This window comes from Periophthalmus magnuspinnatus, chromosome 18 (assembly GCF_009829125.3).
Source record: "Periophthalmus magnuspinnatus isolate fPerMag1 chromosome 18, fPerMag1.2.pri, whole genome shotgun sequence".
Lineage (NCBI taxonomy): Eukaryota > Metazoa > Chordata > Actinopteri > Gobiiformes > Gobiidae > Periophthalmus > Periophthalmus magnuspinnatus.
This window is the reverse complement of record NC_047143.1, coordinates 25,705,932-25,728,967: the sequence shown is the minus strand read 5'-3', so window position 1 is coordinate 25,728,967 and position 23,036 is coordinate 25,705,932. Positions and strand designations below refer to the sequence as shown.

General features: G+C 43.1%; 2 protein-coding genes across 2 annotated transcripts in view; one reads left to right on the top strand and one right to left on the bottom strand.

Moving 5' to 3' along the window:
* Window positions 1-23,036, top strand: part of LOC117385935 (pyruvate carboxylase, mitochondrial-like) — a 683,990-nt gene that overhangs the window by 369,095 nt on the left and 291,859 nt on the right. The gene's annotated exons all lie outside the window — the stretch shown is intronic.
* Window positions 1-23,036, bottom strand: part of LOC117385937 (leucine-rich repeat and fibronectin type-III domain-containing protein 4-like) — an 82,386-nt gene that overhangs the window by 4,600 nt on the left and 54,750 nt on the right. The window contains exon 6 of the mRNA XM_033983218.2: window positions 21,169-21,906. Within this exon, the coding sequence (XP_033839109.1) occupies window positions 21,169-21,906 (738 nt within the window). The remainder of the gene's footprint in view (window positions 1-21,168; window positions 21,907-23,036) is intronic.

The following is a 23,036-nucleotide window of genomic DNA, read 5'->3' as shown; positions in this document are numbered from 1 at the left end:
GCTTAGCTCAATGGAAAACAGGAGCGGTCTACTTAAGAAAAGACTTGTGCAAGCAGGGCGTATCAGATATTGATCACCGAATTAAGCTAGCTTTAAGGAAATGTGCCTGAAGGTTTTAAAAACGGCTCACCGCGGAGTCCGTTGTTGGTTTCCCAAGACAATTTTGAGGTTCTGTTTAAGCGAATTACAGGTAGAGGTCCTTACGCATCCTTAAACTCTTCTTCTTTCTTAACCAAATGTCTAAATTATCTCGTTGGCAGTTCGGTGCGCGCCGACACGAGCCGTTCTCATGAAATCAAAACAGGACGTGGCCCGTTCCCATTCAAATCCCGCCTCTGCTCAGCTCGTTATGGTTCCTATAGTTATTTTTTCTATCGCTGGGTCAAATTTGCCAATTATCTCATTCCCCGTGTGTCAGTGACTTGGGGCCTGTTCTCGGTTTCCATAGCAAAGACTCATTATCAGACGGAGCAGTGCGTTTGCAACAGGTACAATTGAAGCTGTTTGTACCAAAAAAAAAAGTAGATCCGCGGATTTCGGTAGCGGCGTTTTTTTTACAAAGGTTCGACACAAAGTAAAAGTGCGGCAAAGTTTTATGTTTGAGGTCAAAATGTGGACGGAGCGGTTAATTTATTTATTGCATTTTCAGTCACCAAACCGAAAACACGACGACTAGTGTTAGCGCGTTAGGCGTCGTGTTACAAACAGGAAGTTAGCATGAGCGCGCTTCTGGGAACGTCGATTCTGGCTTCGGTTCATGTTCTATTGAAAAAATGTTGCATAAAAATAAAAAGAGAGACAAAAAATTAGGGAGGAAAAGAAAAAAAGAGGGGGAAAAGGAGAGAAAAAGGGAAAAAATAGCGATAAAAAGAAGGGGAAAAGGAGAGAAAAAGAAAAAAGAAAAAAATAGTGAGGAAAAGAAAAAAAATGTGGAAAAGTAGAGGAAAAGGAAAAAAAGAAAAAAATAGAAAGGAAAAGAAAAAATAGGCAGGAAAAAGAAGTGACAAAGGAGAGGAAAAGAAAAAAGAAGGAAAAGGAGAGAAAAATGGGAAAAAATTGCGATAAAAAGGGGGAAAGGAGAGGAAAAGAAAAAATTAGAAAAGAAATAGGGAGGAAAAGAAAAAAAATTGTGGAAAAGGAGAGGAAAAAAAATAGGGAGGAAAAGAAGAAAAAAGTGGAAACGGAGAGGAAAAGAAAAAGAAAAAAAATAGAAAGGAAAAGAAAAAATAGGGAGGAAAAAGGAGAGGAAAAGGGAAGAATGGAAAAGAAAAAAATAAATAGAATGGAGAAACTAAATGTCAAAACTAGTTATAACTTCATAACTAAACTCATTCATTCATTTTACCTTCTCATTAATAAAACATTAGCTCATTGTAAGACCCCGCCCCTTAACCCGCCCCTGAGCCCCGCCCCCAGCCCCACCCCCTTAACCCGCCCGAGCTCTGATCACTGTTTTATTTCTGTTTCTTGTCCTTTTCTTTGTACCAGGTTTATCATTTCCTTGTCTATTTCTTTTTCTCCTTTACATGTTTCTATCTCTTGTCAAGTCCTGTTATATTTTGCACTGTTTTTTTTTTTTTTTTTTTTCATAAATAACTGCATAAAAGCTGCCGTCAGACTTGTCATTTTGCTTTTAAAATCGTCATATTTTGCTATTTGTGTCTGTAAATCAAAATATAAACATTAATAACGCCTTCTTTCCCCGAAGTCGCTCCCGGTTGAGTTAACAAAAGGTTTGATCAATGCGAGCGTGAAGGGGGTGTTACTTTCAACAACCTCGCTCCTGATGGCTCTTGGGTTGCTATGACACTCGCAGTCAGATTTCCAAATATGAAACTCTGCTCCAAACTGCTCTGGCCTCGTTGAGCTTCATCCGACTGAAGCCGAACGCCACAGCTGACGTCACACTCGCTTAGTCCTCGTCTTTGTACGGTCTGTGGTGTCAGCTCTGCGTTCTTCCATTACTCTCTCTTCTCTCTACTGTAAAATCTGCTGCCGTGCGCTTCTTTATCTCATCCCCGGGTCTTCCTTAGCACCTTTTGACTTAGATTTGGAGTTATGCTTAGTCCTGTGAAACGTTCCGGGCACTCTTTGTCTCTCTTTGAGCACTGTATTTCCACTTCAGCTCATTGCAAATCCTTATTGGAGCTCCCTTTGACCCCCGCAGCCCTTTTCTCCCATCCCGAGCTGACTGTACTGTGTCTCTATTAGCCGTAGCTATAACCGTGTACCATTATTTAGCAGCCAAGGTCACTCCTTTACTTTCCCTTTGTTCCTGCGCGGTGCTAATCATCCTCTCTTTAGCTACTTCCTCTCCCTCCTCCCACCTTCTCTGTTCGCCCTCGTCTTGGATTTCGCTACCTATGTAACCCGCTTCCTCCTCCCAGCAGCCCTCGCTTCCCAGCCGTCCTGTTTTCTCCGTGTTAGAAGGAAAAGTACCTCTGAAAAAATAGACAGCGCTGAAAAAACACTCTCGGTGCTGTTGGTAATAGCTTAATAACTACACCTTAATCTGCAAATTAGCAAAATAGGCCATGTCTAATTGTGTGATAAATGACTTGTTCACTCGTTAAACATGAGCGTATTTGTAGGTGGCACTATTTTCACTCAAATAAAACCCTGTACGTGAGAACAGAAGTCCAAAAAGACACGTTTTTGCATTTTTTTCATACAATTTTGACAGATTTTACACGAAGACTCTCAAAATTTTCTTTCAATCTTCTCCAAAAACTCATCCAAAGTTAGGACCGTAGACTGTTTATATAAATGGACATAGCTAACCCGCTAACCCGCTAACCGCCGCCGCGATGTTCCAAACAGGAAGTGATCATGTGCGCGCTTCCAGCTCCGTCGACTTTACTTTGAAAAACCGTCACCCTTTTCTCCATAACTGCTGCTGTCAAACTCATCAATTTGGGGCTTAAATGTTCGTATTAACTCGAAATTATGATCTGGGCGTTTCTTTTTCTTTTTGTATTGTGTAAATCAAAATATAAACATTAATAACAGAGAAATCGAGCATCGTCTTTCCCCAAAGTCGCTCCCGGTTGAGTTAGCATCAGGTTTGATTGACGTAGTTTTGAATCAGAGCAGGCGGAAAGGGGCGTTACGTTCAAGTCTCGCTCTGGATTGGCTCTTTGGTTGCTATGATACTCACCGTCGGAATTACAAATATGAAAATTGGCTCCAAATTTGCCGCTATAACTGCTAGCCTCGATTAGCTTTGTTTGACTGAAGCCTTCTGCCACTCAGATCTGCAGCTCTTGAAGCAAAGAAACGCAACCGACACCTGCCTGGTCAATAAATCGCAATCGTCTTACCAGATTTATTGCTTTCTACAAATACCACAGCGCCCCCTCTGTCTGGGAGGCTCCCGGTTATTGTTTCCTATCGTTTCTGTGACACAAATACCCAAACAAACTCACTAAAACATACATGCGGAGTCGACACACGCGCATGCAACTACCACCTCGCTCCGTAATACATTTTTAACCACGTTTACGCAGCCTTTGTCACGCGCGCACGCTAATAACACCAAGGTGCATCGCGTTCGCCGCGCAATCTCGAATCCTCCCTGATTGTTTCATGAATATAAAGTGTTCACAACCTCCCATTGACTTTCTCCGAGATATGAAAGGTTGACTGGGCAGATTGCGGCAAATTGAAAAGTACTGGTTTCCGTATTATCGTTATTACGACAACAACCCTATCGGAATCGGACGCCGCGCGCATACTCGTGTCCTCCTAATTAAAAGCCAACACGGCGATGCAAAAAAAGAGGACGAGAAAGGAAGAAAACATGGCAGAGCTTTGTAGAGACCGATGACACAGAAAGAGTAATTATTATCGAGAGGAGACGGAGGGATCAAGGATTAGGAGACGGTTCTGAAGTCTTGGTGGTCCTGACATGGCAGAAGATTCAGCGGCGTGGAGAGGAAAAGGAAGAGAGGAGAGACGGAGATAGCAACAACAAAGCAATTATCTGCTACTACAGCTGACACGGACGCTGGCCTGGTTTCCTGCAGTGTGTCTTTGATGAATTTAAATGAACAAAAGCTCTCGGTGCATCGCTCACAAAGGAAAAAGATACATGCTCACACAGAGACCTGGACCAGGGAGCTTGTGGTTTAACGATGGTCAGTGAACGTTTGAAATATCTGGTACATGCACGACGGATGGACGCTAGGTTGGTTTTCAGTTTGGGTTTTTATCGTTCTAGCCAAACTACATCTTAATATTAGCCTTTTTTAGAAGATGAACAGAGTTAAATCATATTGAACGCCGTTTATTCAGATCGAGTTGGTCTTTGTGACATTTTTATACACCGTTTTTCCACGTTCCAGGGACTCGACGCGCTTTATTATCAAGGAAACAAGTGTTAATTTGTGGTAATTGGAATCGCACTGATTTGACAGCTTTGCCAATGATGTTTATGGCGAGAGCGTGATTCGAACCAACCTCCAACTTTCAAATCAGCGGACAAACAGTCTATCAATTACCTGTTACTTAACCCTTGACCTTTATTCTTTTTTTAGCCATAAAAATCATGTTAAAGGAAGTATTAGACTGTACATTTTTTCACACAAATACCTCTATTTTACACATCCGTCTGTATTTTTTCTTTGACGCATTGCGCTCCGATTGGTCGCCTTCGAGGGACGACGTTAAGCGCATTACCGTAACGACAGTAACATATTTAAAGAGCCCCGCGCCTCTGCTTTGAGACGCAGTTTGAATTTACGTGATCGCACAATTGGTTGCGGAGTTACTGTAATGGAAAGTCCGCAAACACGACAATAGCATCCGACGCTAAAGGGTTAATGAATACCCCAACTCTTAATCCTAACGCCGTAATCATGTCGTTTCCAATCCCGAATCGGTCGTAATTAACTATTTAACACTGATTTAAGACTTTGTTCATGCTTTGTTAAGGCTGTAGTTAATAAAAAGTATTTCTGTGGCTTATAATGATTAAAAAAAACAAACTTGTTGGCTTTTCAACCTTGAATCTGCTCCTCAAACCCCATTAAAAAAACTTACAATCATAAACAAAAAGCTATGATCTATTCCTTATGTAATCCCCTGTTTTCCGCTAATGGCAGCCACACCTGATTTCATCCAATAGCAGCAACGTAGCACCAATGCTAACTGTTACCACCTTTTTGGCTCTCGTAACGCTCTTAAAAACCGAACTTCCTCGCGCCCGCCTCTCTCTCATCCCCCGTCGCTTCCCCCTCTCCACGTCTGGACGACCTCATCCTCTCGCCCAATTACCCGTCCATCGCCCCCACTTCCATTTGCTCTAAGTACCTGTTTAAAGGTTGTGTTTACCCGCTCGCCCTCTCCTCGTCGCCCCCTCCCGTCCGCGGCGAATAATATCTTTTGACATATGTATTGAGTGGTGACCCTGGCTGTCCTCTGGCCTCTCTCCTCCCCCTGATACGAGCTGACACCCGCATTGACATATTGTTTAACACTTAATTACGTCTTCCCCTTGGGCCGTCTCACCTTTTCTCCCCCCCGTCTTCCTCCGTGGCAGTTGGAACCACTCGTCTACGGGCCTGGCGTGTAAGAGTATATGCACGGAGGCTTATCAAACTCTCGCCTCAGCTCGCCCTCTTATCTTACTTCCTACATAATTGCGTTATATTCGCTTTTTTCCAGGCTAAAATAAGCTGCCGATATCAGTTTCATTAGTAGCCTGCGTAATACGGCCATATGTTGAGTTTATTGATGTAATATAGGAGATCGTACCATTAGCTGACTATATAGCGCGAGCCATTAGCATTACCACTTCCATTTTGTGGGAAAAAAACCATAGTGTTTATATAAATGGACGTAGCTAACCTGCTAGCCGCCGCATTCCAAACAGGAAGTGAGCATGGGCGTGATTCCGACTCCATCGACTTTGGCTCGAGCTCAGTTTACGTTGGAAAAGTGTTACGTTAGCTCCTCTTTCTCTAACTGCTGCTGTCAAACTCATAATTTTGGTCTTAAATGTTCGTATTATCCTAATCTACGTGGTTCGGCTCTTTTTATTACGCTTCTGTGTCCGTAACTCAAGATATAAACATTAATAACAGACAAATCAGGCGTCTTCTTTGCACGATTTCACTCCCGTTAGCTTTAGCAACAGGTGATTGACGGTGTTACTCGGCTAAACCAACGCTTTGGACAAGAAGGGGCGTTACCGTCAACATCCTCGCTCCTGAATGGCTCTTTGGTTGCTATGATACTCGCGGTTAGAATTCCCAAATATGGATCGCTGCTCTAAATTAGCCGGTATAACTGCTAGCCTCGATTAGCTTGGTTTGACTGGCGCTCACTCACTTAATCCACTTCTTTAAACGGTTTATGGGGAAAAACAATCAGGAAAAAATCAGCTGTTTGTGGATGTGACTTGTAAGTATAATAAAAATAAATTCGTCTTGTAGCTTCTGAAGCCGCAGCTGCCCTGGAGTAGGCTAACGGACACGAGGCTATCTGTGCTATCCGCTCATACGACGACACAACCATCAATCACATCATATCATCGTTTTTAGTCAACCAAGATGGCGCCGCGTATGGTCGCCCTGGTGATTTGGTGTTTTTTATGTTGCACTTTATCACCAAAGAGCTGTGTTCACTGACAACGGCAGTAAAAAGTCTGCTGATTTTGATTTTGATGTGCCGTCTTTTATCAAAAACATTGCTGAAGTGTCTTGCTCAAGGTTACAACAAAACTGAGCGCTGGTCCGAGCAGGATTTGAACCGTGGACATGCAGATTTGTTGAACGAAAACAATATTATTAGGACTAAACACATTTTCACCGAGGGCCACGTCAGCAAAATGTCCGCTCTCAAAGGGCCAGATGTAAAATAAAACAAAATACTTTTTTAACTTAACTGTTTCTGTGTTTATTACTTATTCAAGTTACAAATATTGCACTTGAATTTGCCTAGATCTAAAATACGGCTGTGTAACTGTGTATCTCCTGGTAAAATGACATTTTAAGACCATCAAACCTTTTAATTTACCCTGTCCGGGGCCACATAAAATGATCTGGAGGGCCACATTTGACCCGTGGGCCTCGAGTTTGACACATGTGGACTTTACCTTTCCATTAACAACTCAGGACTCTTTAATCGCTTATTTTCAAGACGCCATTTTGCTAATTAACCTTCGTTTTTACCTCCACTGGGGCACTCCCACTGTGACGTACCAATTTTATTTCCTTAATCGTTTAAATGCGTCGGATTTGGCGTTTTCGGTCACAATCGCCGTACATCTTCTTGTAAAACTTGGCCCATTACGTCCGTCGTCTGCACACGTCCAACCATCGTCTTTTAAAACGTCCATTTCAACTCGAATAACAAAACCCGCATTTGCAAACTACACATACACATTGTGGATTAACGCTAGAATGAACCAGCACTTAGCGAACCACTTCTCCGCGTCCTCATGACTCACGGCCTCGTCTGTTTCCCAGCATGCATCATCCCGGCGGCTGTCAAACCCTCGCCCTGTCCCTTCCCGCGGCGTCTCCCCTTTTAAAGAGTGTTTTGATTCTCCTCATTATTTCTAAAACCCCGCGTGCACCTCTCTCCGCCTCTCTCTGCCCTTCTGCTCGCGGCCCCCTCGCGTTTGGTCCTTCGCCAACGTAGGAACATTGATCCCAGTGTGATAGCGAGTGAGTAATAGACAAAAAAAAAAAAAAAAACGCCGTACAATCTCGCCTTCGCTTCGCAACTTATTGGAAAAAAGAAAGATAGATGTGGTTTTGATGGGAGGGAAAAACACTGTCGCTGTCAAATGTTATGCACCGATGGAAAAAATGACGCTATAAACAGCTATTTTCAAAAACGACTGAAATATATATATAAAAAAATAAATAAAAATCTATATCCGCTATACTCAATTGCGCTTTTGAGATCGTGCCAAGTGTTTCACGATGGGATACATTTGTCAGCGGCTATTCACTTGGAAATAACTTTACGGTGTAGATACTGAAAATAAAAGTGACGCCCGCAAATTTCCAAAGTGAATTTTATTTTCTGCAGGTTTTTAAAAAAAGCCGTTTAACTTTAAAGCGAAGCACAGAACGCGTGACGTTTTTGATTGCTGCTTGTGATTTGGCCCGTCGCCGCGGTTACGATATTGATTTATAGTAAAAGACGAATTAAAATCTGCCACCTGGGGTAAAAAGTTGTAGTTGTAGTTTGTTTCAGTTCTTGTCGTATATTTGTCTGAAGGAGGCGCTAACGACGCTGAAGCTAACGCTAAGTTTGTTGGGTTGGTTTATTGAACTATACTAAGTGTGCACTGCGCCTGAGTCGTACTTAGTGTAATCATTCAAGCCCCTAATGGCTGCTCTCACACCTATTAGCATACGGGCTATTAGCATACGGGCTAGTGCTGTTGTTTTCTTTTAGATATAGGTCTAAGGATGGAGTTAAAAATAGGAGATAAATGGGGAACTTATCTATTGTAACTAAATGTGACCAAATGTAATGTAAAATAAATTTAAATATTTTTTACTCTTGTTAATTAACCGTTTCTGTACAAATATTGCACGTGAATTTGCATAGATATGAAAAAATGTCTGTGTAACTGCGTATCTCCTGATGAACTGATATTTTAAGACAGTCATACCTTTTATTTACCTTGTCACGGGCCGCGTAAAATGATATGGCGGGCCGGATTTGTCCCACGGGCCTTGAGTTTGACACACGCGCTCTAGAGGGACTATTTCTCTCCGACGGCCCGGGAACGCCTTGGGGTTCGACTGGAGATGCCGGAGGAAGTGTCTGGGTTGAGGGAAGTTTGGAAGTCCCTGTTTTTAGACGGTTGCCCCCACGTCCCGCCCCAGACGAGCAGAAGAAACTGGACGCATTACTGAGATGTTACGTATTGTAGTATTAAGCGTATTTATGACATCTTTGACACATTATAGAACAAAAAACTTCTAAACGTATTTTTTTATTACTACAAATGCACTAAATGTCCTCTGTGACGCGTCGCCGGGGCCCGCGCTCGCCCGTCACGTCCACACGGAGCAGCGTCGAGCGTCTGAAGGCTCGGTGTGGTACAGATGGCTGACAGAGGTCGTCACACAAAACGAGCCTCATTTACATCTAAAGACGTTCTTGGGCTCGTCCTTCTCGTGGCAGCTCCTCAGTACACAGAGTATGTACGTGTATATATATGAAAAGTACACGGGACGCGCGGGAAATTGAGGTTTTGTTAAGAAATCCTGCAGAGTTTGAGCGTTTTTTAGCGACTTTTGTGGTCGTTTCTGTGTTTGAGGTTTGTATTTTCAGTCTGAGCAAAGGTCTCGCATCCTCGCTTAACCTTTTGAACGACTTTTAGACCAAATACGCCCCGTTCTTTTTGTAGTTCTGTTCTTGTCTCTTTCGCTGAGCGTTCTCCGGCCCCAGAACACGCCGCGTCTGCTCCGTCGGATAAATCATTCCAATACAGCGAAGTTTGGGTGTATTTTTAGGCTCGGAATCACGATCAAAAATGGATAAGATCATTAAACTTTGAATCAATGCCGTTGTAAATTTACTTCCAGGTCAAATAAAACCCTGCATAAGTAGGGTTTTAGAGTTCTTCTCAACTGAAAACACTCTGTTCCACCTTGTGATGTCATCGTGTGGTGATACAGGAAGTGCTCCGCTGTGTTTTTAAACTCCACACACCTTCATTTATAGAATCATTTGGATCATTTCAGCTCCTGGAATTGTGCTCATCTCGACTGAACTAAAGGTAAAAGGAGCTGTTAACTTGAAAAACTACCACTTGATGACATCACAAGGTGGAACGGAGCGTTTTGAGGTTTGGAGATGTGACAGACGAATAATAAAGTGACTCAAACATGTGAATGAAACAAAACACAACTCCAGGTCTGTTTTTGAGGAGGCCGTCTCTCCTTTTCCTCCATTCTTGAGGCTGTGTCTCCACGATTTCGCCTCTCATCCCTGTCCCTCTCCTCCTCTTCCTCTCCTCCTCCTCCTCCTCTGTTATCCTCTCTTCCCTGTCCCTCTCCTCCTCTTCCTCTCCTCCTCCTCCTCCTCTGTTATCCTCTCTTCCCTGTCCCTCTCCTCCTCTTCCTCTCCTCTTCCTCCTCTGTTCTTGCTCTCTTCCCTGTCCCTCTCCTCCTCTTCCTCTCCTCTTCCTCTCTTCTTCCTCCTCTGTTATTGCTCTCTTCCCTGTCCCTCTCCTCCTCTTCCTCTCCTCTTCCTCCTCTGTTATTGCTCTCTTCCCTGTCCCTCTCCTCCTCTTCCTCTCCTCTTCCTCCTCTGTTATTGCTCTCTTCCCTGTCCCTCTCCTCCTCTTCCTCTCCTCTTCCTCCTCTGTTATTGCTCTCTTCCCTGTCCCTCTCCTCCTCTTTCTCTCCTCTTCCTCTCCTCCTCCTCCTCTGTTATTGCTCTCTTCCCTGTCCCTCTCCTCCTCTTCCTCTCCTCCTCCTCCTCCTCTGTTATTGCTCTCTTCCCTGTCCCTCTCCTCCTCCTCTTCCTCTCCTCCTCCTCCTCTGTTATTGCTCTCTTCCCTGTCCCTCTCCTCCTCCTCTTCCTCTCCTCTTCCTCTCCTCCTCTGTTATTTCTCTCTTCCCCGTCCCTCTCCTCCTCCTCTCCTCCTCCTCTTCCTCTCCTCTTCCTCTCCTCCTCCTCCTCTGTTATTTCTCTCTTCCCCGTCCCTCTCCTCCTCCTCTCCTCCTCCTCTTCCTCTCCTCTTCCTCTCCTCCTCCTCCTCTGTTATTGCTCTCTTCCCCGTCCCTCTCCTCCTCTTCCTCTCCTCCTCCTCCTCTGTTATTGCTCTCTTCCCTGTCCCTCTCCTCCTCCTCCTCTTCCTCTCCTCCTCCTCCTCTGTTATTCCTCTCTTCCCGTCCCTCTCGTATCATGATTAAATCTATCCTCCAGGTCCCCGCTGCATCGTGGGCCGTTCTTCCTTTTAAACGCACCTCTCCTCCATTTCCTCTTTATCTGTCCTTGGAGAATGATCCCCCTCCCTGCTCCTCAAAGTCCCGAGATTTTACCTTTTTTCAATTTAAAGGTTTATATCTTCATTTGCAAACACTATCTCTCCCGTGGAACTGTTATCCCACTCACTTTTGTTGACCCAGACTTTAGTCAAACCTGAGCCGCCTCGTTCTCCTCTTGTGTATCCTCGAGTCCTTATCTCAGCTGTTTTCATTCTGTGTAAATCTCTTTTGTACATCAGCACTTTTTTGACTGCGCCGGCACAGCTGAGCTTTGACTCCAATCAGTCCTGCCATTTTGTCACGATGATGTAATTATTCCTGTTAGCTTAGATATCACCAGGCTCGTCTTTAGCGTTAGCGTTCGTACTTAAAGCTCGACCGAGAGGCGACAGCAGCTGAGTTGGTACAGTGTTTGTCTGAAGGTTTAGCTCCCTCAAATTAACACTTTTGTCGTGTCCTTGGGCAAAACACTTAACCCACATCGTCCCCAGAGTGTGAATGGGTGAGTCGTTCCTTGATAGCGGCTAGCAGGTTAGCTATGTTCGTTTATATACACAGTCTTTGGTCCAAGAGAGAAGTTTAAATACTTCTTACTACCTCTGAGGGTGAACTCTAATTTTTCTAGTGCCTGTGTTTGTTCATGGAAATGATCTTGCTTTGTCTGGAACGTTTCAAAGTATGGCTTTAAAGCACTTTTGAGTTTGTAGAAGGTGGAAAAGTGCTATAAATGTTCAGTGTTTTTTTTTTCATTTACAGTTAGAACACAGTTAAAACACTTAAACAATTCCGATGAGCAAAGTCAGAGTTTTTCAGATAAACCATAGAATTTCCGACTCAAAATGAGCTGGAGACAAGGAGCAACCTGAGAAAATTTTAGGTAAATCTTATACTGTATCTATAAAAATAGGATAAAATCTATTTGTATTTTGACCTGACAAAATTGACGGCCGAAGTCGAGTTGGCGTCCTCTGGGAGTCTTGTCGGAGTCGTGTTGAAGTCCTGTTCAAGTCCTGTCAAAGTTTTGCCTAAGTCCTCTCATAGTTCTGTTGTAGTCCTGTCGGAAGTCCCGTCGTAGTCTCGTCGTAGTCTCGTTGAAGTCCCGTCGAAGTTCCATCATAGTCCAGTTGAAGTCCTCTCATAGTCCTGTCGAAGTCTTGTCGAAGTCCTGTCCAAGTCCCGCCATAGTCTCGTTGAAGTCCCGTCGAAGTTCCATCATAGTCCAGTTGAAGTAGTCTCATAGTTCTGTCGAAGTCCCACCGTAGTCTCGTTGAAGTCCTGTTGTAGTCTCGTTGAAGTCCCGTCGAAGTTCCATCATAATCCAGTTGAAGTCCTCTCATAGTTCTGTCGAAGTCCTGTCGTAGTCTCGTTGAAGTCCCGTCGAAGTTCCATCATAGTCCAGTTGAAGTCCTCTTATAGTCCTGTCGAAGTCCCGTCGAAGTCCCGCCGAAGTCCCGCCGAAGTCCTGCCGAAGTCCTATGACTACAAACTCCTATCCAAAATCTTGCTGCTACAACAAACTTTCAAATCCCATTGCAACACAAAGTACACAACCCTCTGAACGAACCTGAAGTTATGAACGAGGCTCCGAGACAAACCTACTCCACCATTTTCAACTGCGATACTCAACACTCTCCACTCCTGCCTAAAATAACCCACCCACTCCCAGGTGCTTCCATGTCGAAGTAATGTGCGTTATTCATAATGCTGTGTCTAATTGCTGTATGGGAAATGTCTGTCCGATCCAATAGCGCAGACAGTATCTCTGGAGCACAAAGCGGGGCCCATTAGATCTCCAAAGCCTAACGATAAACCCGGCACTGATAACACCGACGGAGAAGTCTGTGTTATTGCAGTCTTTCCCTCGGAGGAAGCAGGACGCGCATCGCAGGGGGAAGCTACCGTTTCATTTGCTGCGTTCAAATCAATCATTTAATTAGTTCTCCATGTGTAATTGCCACAGATGCATCATGGGAACGTGCTGCTTCTGTGGGCGTATTTGCATGTGGCATTTCAGTGCGGCACCTTTAGTTTCCCGTCTTTCATTAGTCAGACGTCTTCATTTTCTCGTACCTTCTGTATCTGCTCGCGATCCACGGCGGAGACGCAATATGCAAAGTGACCCGTGCTTAGTGTGAACATATGGTGAGCGTTAGCTGTAGCAATAATGTTAGCTAGTGGTGATAGCGTTGGTTTAATTCAAGTCGGGCACCGCTAAGTCGGACTCTATAAAGAAGTGGACTAAGTGAGTGTGACGTCAACCTCAGCGTTCAGGTCCAGTCAAATGAAGCTCATCGAGGCCAGAGCAGTTATAGCGGTGAATTTGGTGAGTATCATAGCAACCAAAAAGCCAATCCAGAGCGAGGCTGTTGAAGTTAACACCCCTTCCTGCCCGCACCGCTGGTTTAGCAGGGAATGGGCACTTAGCAACGTTGAGGAAATTGACTGTCGAAGTCCTGCAGTAATAAAGTCAAAGTCCTGCTAAAATCCTGCCGAAGTCCTACCGTATTACTGCCGAAGTCCTGCAGTAGTAAGGTCAAAGTCCTGCTAAAAACCTGCCGAAGTCCTGCAGTAGTAAGGTCAAAGTCCTGCTAAAAACCTGCCGAAGTCCTGCAGTAGTAAGGTCAAAGTCCTGCTAAAAACCTGCCGAAGTCCTGCCGTATTACTGCCGAAGTCCTGCCGAAGTCCTGCAGTAGTATGGTCAAAATCCTGTCGAAGTCCTGCCGAAGTCCTGCAGTACTAAGGTTGAAATCCTGCCGAAGTCCTACCGAATTACTGTCAAAATCCTGCCGAAGTCCTGCCAAAGTCCTGCCAAGTCCTTCCGTATTACTGTCAAAATACTGTTTCAGTCCTGTCCTGTTGCTAACACTAGTGGGAGGTTCCTCGGGGAACGAAGTCACCTGATTTGTCCATAATTAATGTCCATATCTTTATTTACAGACAAAATCGCAAAAAAAAAAAACCCACCAGGATCATATAAAGCATCTTAATATGAACATTTACGACCAAAATCACGAGTCTGACAGCAGCAGTTACAGAGAACGATGACGATTTTTCAATAGAAAGTGAACTGGAGCCAGGATTGCGCCCCATGATCACTTCCAGCAGGTTCACCATTTCCATTTATATAAGCCGTTTACGCTCTAAGCCCTCGTTAAAATCGTTCTTACCACCTCAAACATTCCAAAAGAGCTCATTCTGCTGCCTCTCCACAGATCTGCCTTGTAACTCGGCCCGGAGACTCTTTATCATCCGTACTTCAGTTAAAATCGCTTTATATTTTGTTTACGAGAAGCCCACCCTCTCTCCTCGTATACGACACAACACAATACGTCAAATCCCCCGTATCCCGGCATCTTTCTTTGATGCCGTATATCCTCCGTTAAGCAGAGCCCGTCTCCTCCTCCTCCTCCTCGTCCTCCTCCTCCCTTTAATTCTACCTCCACTCCTGCTGAAAACCTCTGAGGTCCCATTCCTCCATTTTAAATCCCTCCTTTCTCCTCCTCCTTGCCTGTCTGTCACTCCAAGCCATTAAATTCTGCAGCCAATTCGTCTTTTTTTCATTCCACCTTTGGCTCCCGCGCTCACTCCATCCTCATGATTATGCCATCGCAACACACACGCAGATATTTCATTTTGCTATTTGTCTGTCATCCCTGTCTTTCGGTGTGGGCCCTTGCAATAGCAGTCGCAGCCTAATGCCGCCTTTAGAGTACCTCTGTTGGGGGGGGCGGGCGCTCTCAATCCCTGCATTAGAGCGAACGCGTTGAAAAAGATAGGCCCGCCACCGAGCCGTAACCTCCTCACTCCGGTCTATTTATGGCCTTTTCTCGTGAGAACAGAGACACGCGGAGCTTCTTCACTCTGTTTATACGACGATATAAACTAAAATTATCAACGTTCTGCTTCGGGTAAACGTTTAAAGCGCACGTGTTACTCTATTTTCTGATCTGTTCTAATGTTTCCTCGTCACAAACAAACCTGGAGTTGTGTTTTTTTTGTTTTATTTACACGTTTAACACACGAAAAACCCTGCACATTTAGGCTGAATTCTAATCTCAAACTGAAAACGCTCCCTTCCACCTTGTGATGTCATCAAGTGGCGATACAGGAAGTGCCTCCGCTGTGTTTTTAAACTCCACACACCTTCATTTTTAGAATCGTTTGGATCATTTCAGCTCAGGAATTGTCAATCTACTACTGAACTCTAAAAGGTAAAATCTGGCTTGAAAACTGCCACTTGATGACATCACGAGGTGGAACGGAGCATTTTGAGCTTTGGAGATGTAGAAAAACTAATGATAAACTTGTGTGAATGAACCAAAACACAACTCCAGGTCTGTTTTTGAGGACGTAACATCTTTATAACATGACTTATTTAGGCTGAGTTCTTCTTTCAAAACAGAAAACGCTCTGTTCCACCTTGTGATGTCATCATGTGGTGATACAGGAAGTGCTCCACTGTGTTTTTAAACTCCACACACCTTCATTTATAGAATAATTTGGGTCATTTCAGCTCTGGAATTGCTCTTTTCTGTTGAACTAAATGTAAAAAAAAGGAGCTAACTTGAAAACTGCCATTTGATGACATCACGAAGTGGAACGGAGCATTTTGAGCTTTGGAGATGTAGAAAAACGAATAATAAACTTGTGTGAATGAACCAAAACACAATCTCAAACTGCAATCACTCTTTTCCTGTATTACCACATGATGACATCACAAGGTGGAAGTGTCCCACTGCAGTTAATTGCTGCTATCCAAAATGAACAAACAAAAAATGTCAAATTTCAATTAAAAAACTATATAAAAAGCCCAGAGTGCCACTTTTGGCCCCCGCATAGAGACACCTAGTGGATGAATATTGAACTGAAATGAGCCATAGTGACAAGATGGATGACCACGATGACCAGAACTACCCAAACAAAATTGGTAGTTTTTTAGTAAGAATAATCTTTTTAGTATTAACTTGCACAATGTCTAGAAGTACATTTTATATTCTTTTTTGGATAAATTAGCGAGCCCAATGGGTCAAATTTGGCCCTGATCTTAAATTAGAGCATAAAGGGTTAAAATTGATAGTGGATATTTAAGTTTTCAGTGAATTTATAGCAGTAATTTACAGTTCAATTACATTTCAAACTATTACATTCGATACATCTAAAGCTGCAGTATGTGGCTTTTCTCGTTGACTCCCTGCCTTCTGCTTGTCTCCATGGTGATGTTACACCTTTGCCTGGAATATTCTACAGTATGGCATTAAACCTAGTCATGAAACTCAATCTGTTTTAAAGTAAAAACATGTATTTTTGAGCAGTAAACGTACCCGTTATAGTGAAATAAACTCTGAATAGATATGTTTTAATGCTGTATTGTGGAACATTCCAGGCAAAGCAATGACATATCAGCGTAGATGCTGGAAAAACAACATTGGAAAAGTTGCGTAGTGCAGTTTTAGATGAACAGAAACAACAACAACAACCCAATTTTGGCAAGAATTGCGCAGAAATAAGAAGTGAACTCCAAAACTACGAGTCCTGCTTAAACTGCAAATCAAACTCCCACGTAACAGTTGGAACGGTTGAAAATATGCCAGAATTTTAGCTTCACATAGTATTTTGTCTCACTCCAAAAGCTAAATCAAGTCTGTACCGTTCCTCGGACTAAAGTCGGTTAATATTCTGCATCGTTTTGATCTTTTTCACGTGGCAAAAGAACAAAAAACGTGGATTGGGATTGTCATAATAACACATTTTGCAGCTTTGCGATAACAAATAATATTAAAACCACCAATTTTGACATGTACTGCGTCTTTAAAAAGCCCGAACTGCAGCAAATTAACATCAAAATGAACTAAAAACTAGCCAGAGAAGTTATTTTTTCTATTTTCTCCATCTCAAATCTGACTTTCTTGCATTAAAAACGTCCAAAATCTCTCCAGTTTTGTAAAGAAACTCCACACACGCGATAAAATAGTCGCTATACTGATTATTTTGACAGTCCTAGTGCGGCGCTGACTTTTCATCCAAATATACAAGTGTTATTCTATAGCGAGTGTTTGCTTTAATTTGTTCCTTTCGTCTAATCTCTCCGCCTGCCTTCAGCTCGTAGAAACACCAATATTGCCTTTTCGCGGGGCCCACAGCTGCGCTATACAAAGCTGGCTCACTCCACCGCACTGGCACGCCGCGGAGATTGGCACGGCGCGCGCACTTCCATCGCCGCTAAAATGTCAACCCCTTTTTTCACCTCACTATCCTCGCCCCAAAACGCAACGAGTAAACGCTTAAAACAAAAGTTGGGAGAGCGTAAATGTGCAATCGTGAGCAGATCTTACATCATTTGCTCCAGAAAGATTTGAGGTGTCGCAATGGAGACGCAACGAAATGACTTGTTTTTAAGAGAAGTTCAAACAAATGTGATCTAAGTTAATGTAATAATAAAGACCATGCTAAAATAATAAAAGTGCAACACTCAAAGTACAGATTATAAACACATTTTTACCACTGACTGATTTTAACATACAAAGAAAAATGGATTTTTATCTGAAAATTTAGAGCAAACCGGTGATCTGTGCCAAATGTCAAGGTCTGAGATGGGGAAAAAAAAAAAAAAAAATTAATAAAATAATTAAATAAATAAATAAAAAACCACATGAATTAAAAAATAATAAATAAATAAATAATAAACATAAATTAATAAAAAATGATAAATAAAAAAGCATAAATTAATTAATAAAAAATGATAAATCAATTAATAAAACAAATTAATTAATTAAAACATGATAAATAAATAAATAAATAAGATGTTGATAGTAAAATTATGGTGGTAAATGGTCACTTTTTTATATAGCACTTTTCCACCTTCAAGTCACTCAGTGCTTTACATCAAGGAACCACTCACCCATTCACTCACACACCAACTGAAGTGTCTTGCCCAAGGACACAACATCTTCACTGACACTTTTTGTCCAGGTGACCGACACTATGGCTCAGACCTGGACAACTGAAGGATTACGCAGACGTTTGTGCAGTAATCCACAGTTTGCGTTTCATTAAAGATGCAAAATGTGCGAAATCTAAATGGAAAATTCCAGTATTTTGCAGAAAAACATCAATTTGAGATGATAAATTTATGCTTCTACAAGTACAAAACCTCATTTCTTCATGTCTATTCGCTCTAACTCCTGTTGCATTTCATCCAACTTTACGTTTTCATTCACATTTTTATTTCTTGCCGGAGCATCCAAACCAAACGTCCACTTTCTAGTACGTTCCTGGCGTCGCGCGGACCCTTGAACCGCTTTACCGCAGCGTGGATAAACATGGCCGGCGACTGAGCAAAGAGATACATCACTTTAAATGGGGAATGACGTGCCTCGCTGCAGTCTGAGTGTGAACATTAAATACAAATGGCATCGCCCATTAGGATCTGCTGTTAAATCATCACTCTTCTGTTAGCCTTACACTGAGCTGTCTGCGCCGCGCAAGTCAGGCTTCGTTTACGCAGATGAAGTTCGCTCGCGCCGAAACGTTCACTTGTCCAACTGCTGAAAGTTTAATTTGGAGATTTGTTGTAGTTTTTACCCATTACTCTCTCAAACTGTTAGCTGTGAAGTAGGAGTAATAGTAGTAGTGGTAGTTTTCCGTTTGTAAAAGTCGTGAAGGGTTTTGATGTCTCCAGTAACTCTGAGCTAGCGATTTTAGCATAAATGTTGAACAAATGAGAGAAGAAAAGAGCGATTCAGGTTCAGGACTTAATGAAGCGTCTCAATGTTGGACAATTTCATGCATCTCTTAAATTGAAATACTCAAATTTCAAACGCAATTTCGATATTTCATAAATGTTCGTTGTGTCTTCAGTAGAATTAGCGATCGGTAGCTTTCCTCAGAAGCTTCACGTGACGAAAAAGAGCGTTAAAAGTCTGAGATCGGCTATAACTGACCACAGTGTTGAGTCGGAGGCCACTGAGGTCCAAAAACGAGGTCCAAGGAGCATGAATCAAGACGAGGGAGCGTACACTTTGTTACACACCAGGGAGGTAGCGATGGAGAAGGTGACAGACACTAGAGGGCGCAAGATTTCACTACAGTCTGGAAAAAAACAAGTAAAGTGGCCTACAAGACACAGCGCTACACCTTCACTACTACAACTTTACTACACCACATCATCCCTACACCTTCACTACACCACCATTACTACACCATCACATGACTCTTATGATCAAAGTTACAGGAAGCAGCTGAAACACTTAAAGCGGTTGAGCAAATGCTCCTGTCTGACAAAAACAATCACTCATTCCAATTTTGATACTAAGGATCAGACTCGACACTCGATACCGATTCTGATACCACGATTATAATTAAAAAAAAAACACACTTTCTTTAAACAATATGATGTGATTTTCAACCTTAACTGTCCGTTCTTTCTTTTCTATTCCCGTGTGTCTTATATCTGTGTGATCCCTCACTGTCCAGGTCGGTTCTATTCGTTTGTCTTATATTTGTTCTGATTCAGTTGAAGATGATTCTAAATCTTCAGGAAAGGCTCATTTCTGTCCCGTGAATGTGACATTACGCATCAGAGTTTCGATACTTTTGACAAACCCCAAATAATCATCACAAACCATGACTTTAACTACTATTTTTAACACTGCCATCATTCTGAAGTACCCATTTTGTCGTTCGTTTACTCTCCTGACTCGCTCTCCTCGTCTTTTCCTCCTCCATCCTCCTCTTTATCGCCGTCTGTTTAACATTCACGTCGAGGCCCTGCGTGTACCTCGACCACGCACCTGTTGGCTCCGTGTCAAACGGTGACGCAAATGAAATATGAAGCTCCTCTGCCCCTCGCCCTCTTTATCTCTCAGCCCATTCAGACCTCCCCTCGCTCCCCTCAGCTCGTCGTCTGTTTAGGCACGAGGTGAAACCGTGGCAACGCCGGCGACGCCATGTCAGGAATCAATATTTCAACGGCGGAAAAAAGCGGGATTTCAGATACGAGGGGCGAACGTCTTGACCGCGCTTCAACTACGAGCTCAGGGTTTTCGCTACGAGACCAAAAATGTACGTCGGTTTTGACACGGTTTTACATTAATTCGCTTTTTCTTTGTTAAATTGTAACGTGATGTTGTGGCAAAGTTGACCATGGACCACTAGAAAAGCTCCGTGATGCTGCTTTAAAGTAGCACAGGAACTCTAAATTGTGGCGAACCGTTTTTTTAAATTTTCCACAGATGCAAACGCTTTCACGAGGCACAGAAATTGATTTTTACTGAACTGAATATCTGGAACGTTAATGGTTAAAAAAAGGGTTTCGATTTATTTGCGTTTTTAAATTCCAGTTCTCCAATTTCTCCAAACGCTTTCCCAACTGTCCCAAAATCGCATTCACTTTTCAACCACCAACGATACACGTCTTAGCCTTTTGTTTTTGTTGTAAAGTTTTATGTTTCTGGTGGAAAATCCATGGAGATGTTACACGTGAAATGTCTGGAATGTTTCACGGTCTGTGGATCGTTGGCAGTAAGATTTTTCAATGTATTTTTGTTGAGTAAAGTCTCCATGGACCACCCGGAAAGTTCCATCGTACTGCTTTAAGGTCAATGCAAGAACTTCGTTGTGGCAAACCGTACATTTTTCCCAGATGCAAACGCGATCACGAGGCACAGAAATAGCTTTTTACGAATGACGATGAAGACGAAAACTGATAATCTGGAACGTTTATGGTTAAAATGTATTTTGGTTTCAACGTGGTTCGATTTATTTGGTTTTTAAAATTCTAGTTCCAGCTCCAATTTCTCCAAACCATTTCCCGACTGTCCTAAAATCACATCCGCTTTTCAACCACCAACGCTACACGTCTTTAGCCTTTTGTTTTGGTTTTAAAGCTGCACTATGTACCTTTTCTGGTGGAAAATCCATGGAGATGTTTGGAATGTTTCACAGGATGGTGTCAGTCTTCTCCTTCTCAATGGATTCATGATTTGTGGACAGCTGGCAGTCAGTTTTGTCAACGTTTTTAGCAAAGTCGTTGAGTCATAAAGTTAAAAGTTAAGCTGCCAAGTCTTCATCGACCACCAGAAAAGTTCCATTGTACTGCTTTAACGTCAACGCAGGAACGACAAACTCTTGAAATGGCTTTTTACCAATGATGATGACGTTAAAAACTGAATATTTGAAATGTAAAACTGGTCTTAGCTGGACTCACCTGTAGATCAGGGTCTCGTCCGCGGTGCAGTTGTATTGAATCTGGTACATCCACACAACATACGCTCCGGAAAGTCGCCCCAAATCCCATCGGACCTGCGCCGACGTGGACGTGACTCCCTGAACGCCCACCCTCCTGCTCGCCTCCTCCTCGTCGTCCTCCTCCTCCATACTCCCCCCGTCCGCCCGCTCCACCTCCGACCCCTTCGCCCCGTCACCGTCCTCCTCCTCCTGTCCCGCCGACTTCTTCTCCTCCTCCGCTTCCCCGCCTCTCCCCGCTCCGTTGTTGTTGTTAATCCCTCCGTTTTTCCCCGTGCTGATATCCGAAGAACCCGGGTCCGTCCGTAAAATCCCATTGGTGACGTTCCGGTTGTTTTTGGTGTTGGTATTCCCAGCGTTCCCGCTCGCTCCGCCCCTGTGTGGTAACGGGATTATTTTCAGATCCACGGTGGCAGTGGCTTCTCCGGCCGCGTTGATTGCGATGCAAGTGTACGCCCCGTCGTCCCGGGCGACCGTTACTAAGATATCCAAGGTTCCGTTGCTGAAGGAGCTGGTCCGGGAGGTGTTGGCGATGATGCGGTCGTCGGGGGAGACCCAGTGGACCACCGGCTCCGGGTCTCCGATGGCGCGGCATTTCAGGGTGGCCCGCTGCCCCTCGAGCACCCACAGCTTATGAGTGTGACGGGTGATGAGGGGCGGCTCGCAGGTGAACTCCTCCTCCGGAATCGACCAGAAATACCTGGAAAACACAGTATCAGTAAGACTCGGCGATAACTACACCTTAATTACCCTTAATAACTCATGAATAAGTACTTTTTTTTTGTTATTATGTCGTTTCCTCGTCACAAACAGACCTGGAGTTGTGTTTTTTTTTGTTTCATTCTCACGTTTAACACACAAACACTGCAGATTTAGGCTGAGTTTTTTCTCTTCTCAAACGGAAAACGGTCTGTTCCACCTTGTGATGTCATCGTGTGGTCATACAGGAAGTGCTCCATTATGTTTTTAAACTCCACACACCTTCATTTCAAGAATAATTTGGATCATTTCAGCCCTGGAATTGCTCATCTACTACTGAATTAAAGGTAAAAGGAGCCGTTTTAACTTGAAAAACCTACCACTTGATGACATCACAAGGTGGAACAGAGCGTTTTGAGCTTTGGAAATGTAAATGAGTGAACAACATTATAACATGACTTAAAGTGTTGAAGTGTTAGGAGTTAGTCTTACGTATTACTAAGACTGAATAATTACAAAAACATCTTAATTTTTTAATCAGCCATTTTCATTATACATTATTTGTTAACACTATTTGTTCATTAAAAAGCAGGTTTTTCTTCAAAGTTTATCAAGGCTAAATACAATGTTTTGCTATTACGCATAAATTACTCAGAGTGAAGGTTTTAGTAGCTTTATTTTATGCTCACAAAACCAGGACTTAAGTTAGAAATGAAGTTCTAAATCAAACAATACGACTTTAAAGATCTTATATTACACAAAAACTGACTCTTGTAACGTTTAAGTCCCGTTGGAAGGTTACGGTCGCAAAAAAACAGACCTGGATTTGTGTTTTTTTTTCTTTATTATTAGTCTGGCTGCATCTCCAAAGCTCAAAACGCCCTGTTCCACCTTGTGATGTCATGAAGTGGTAGTTTAACACCTCCTTTTACCTTTAGTTCAGTAGAAATGAGCAATTCCGGGACTGAAATCATCCAAGTTATTTAAAAACCCAGTGGAGCACTTCCTCAACCTCGTTCACTGTGACTTACGAGTCTTTATTAACGACTATTTATCCGTTTGTCCGAAGGTTGGCGGTTCGAATCCCGTTCTAGACATTAACCTCCTGAGACCCGAGCTTGAATCAAATAA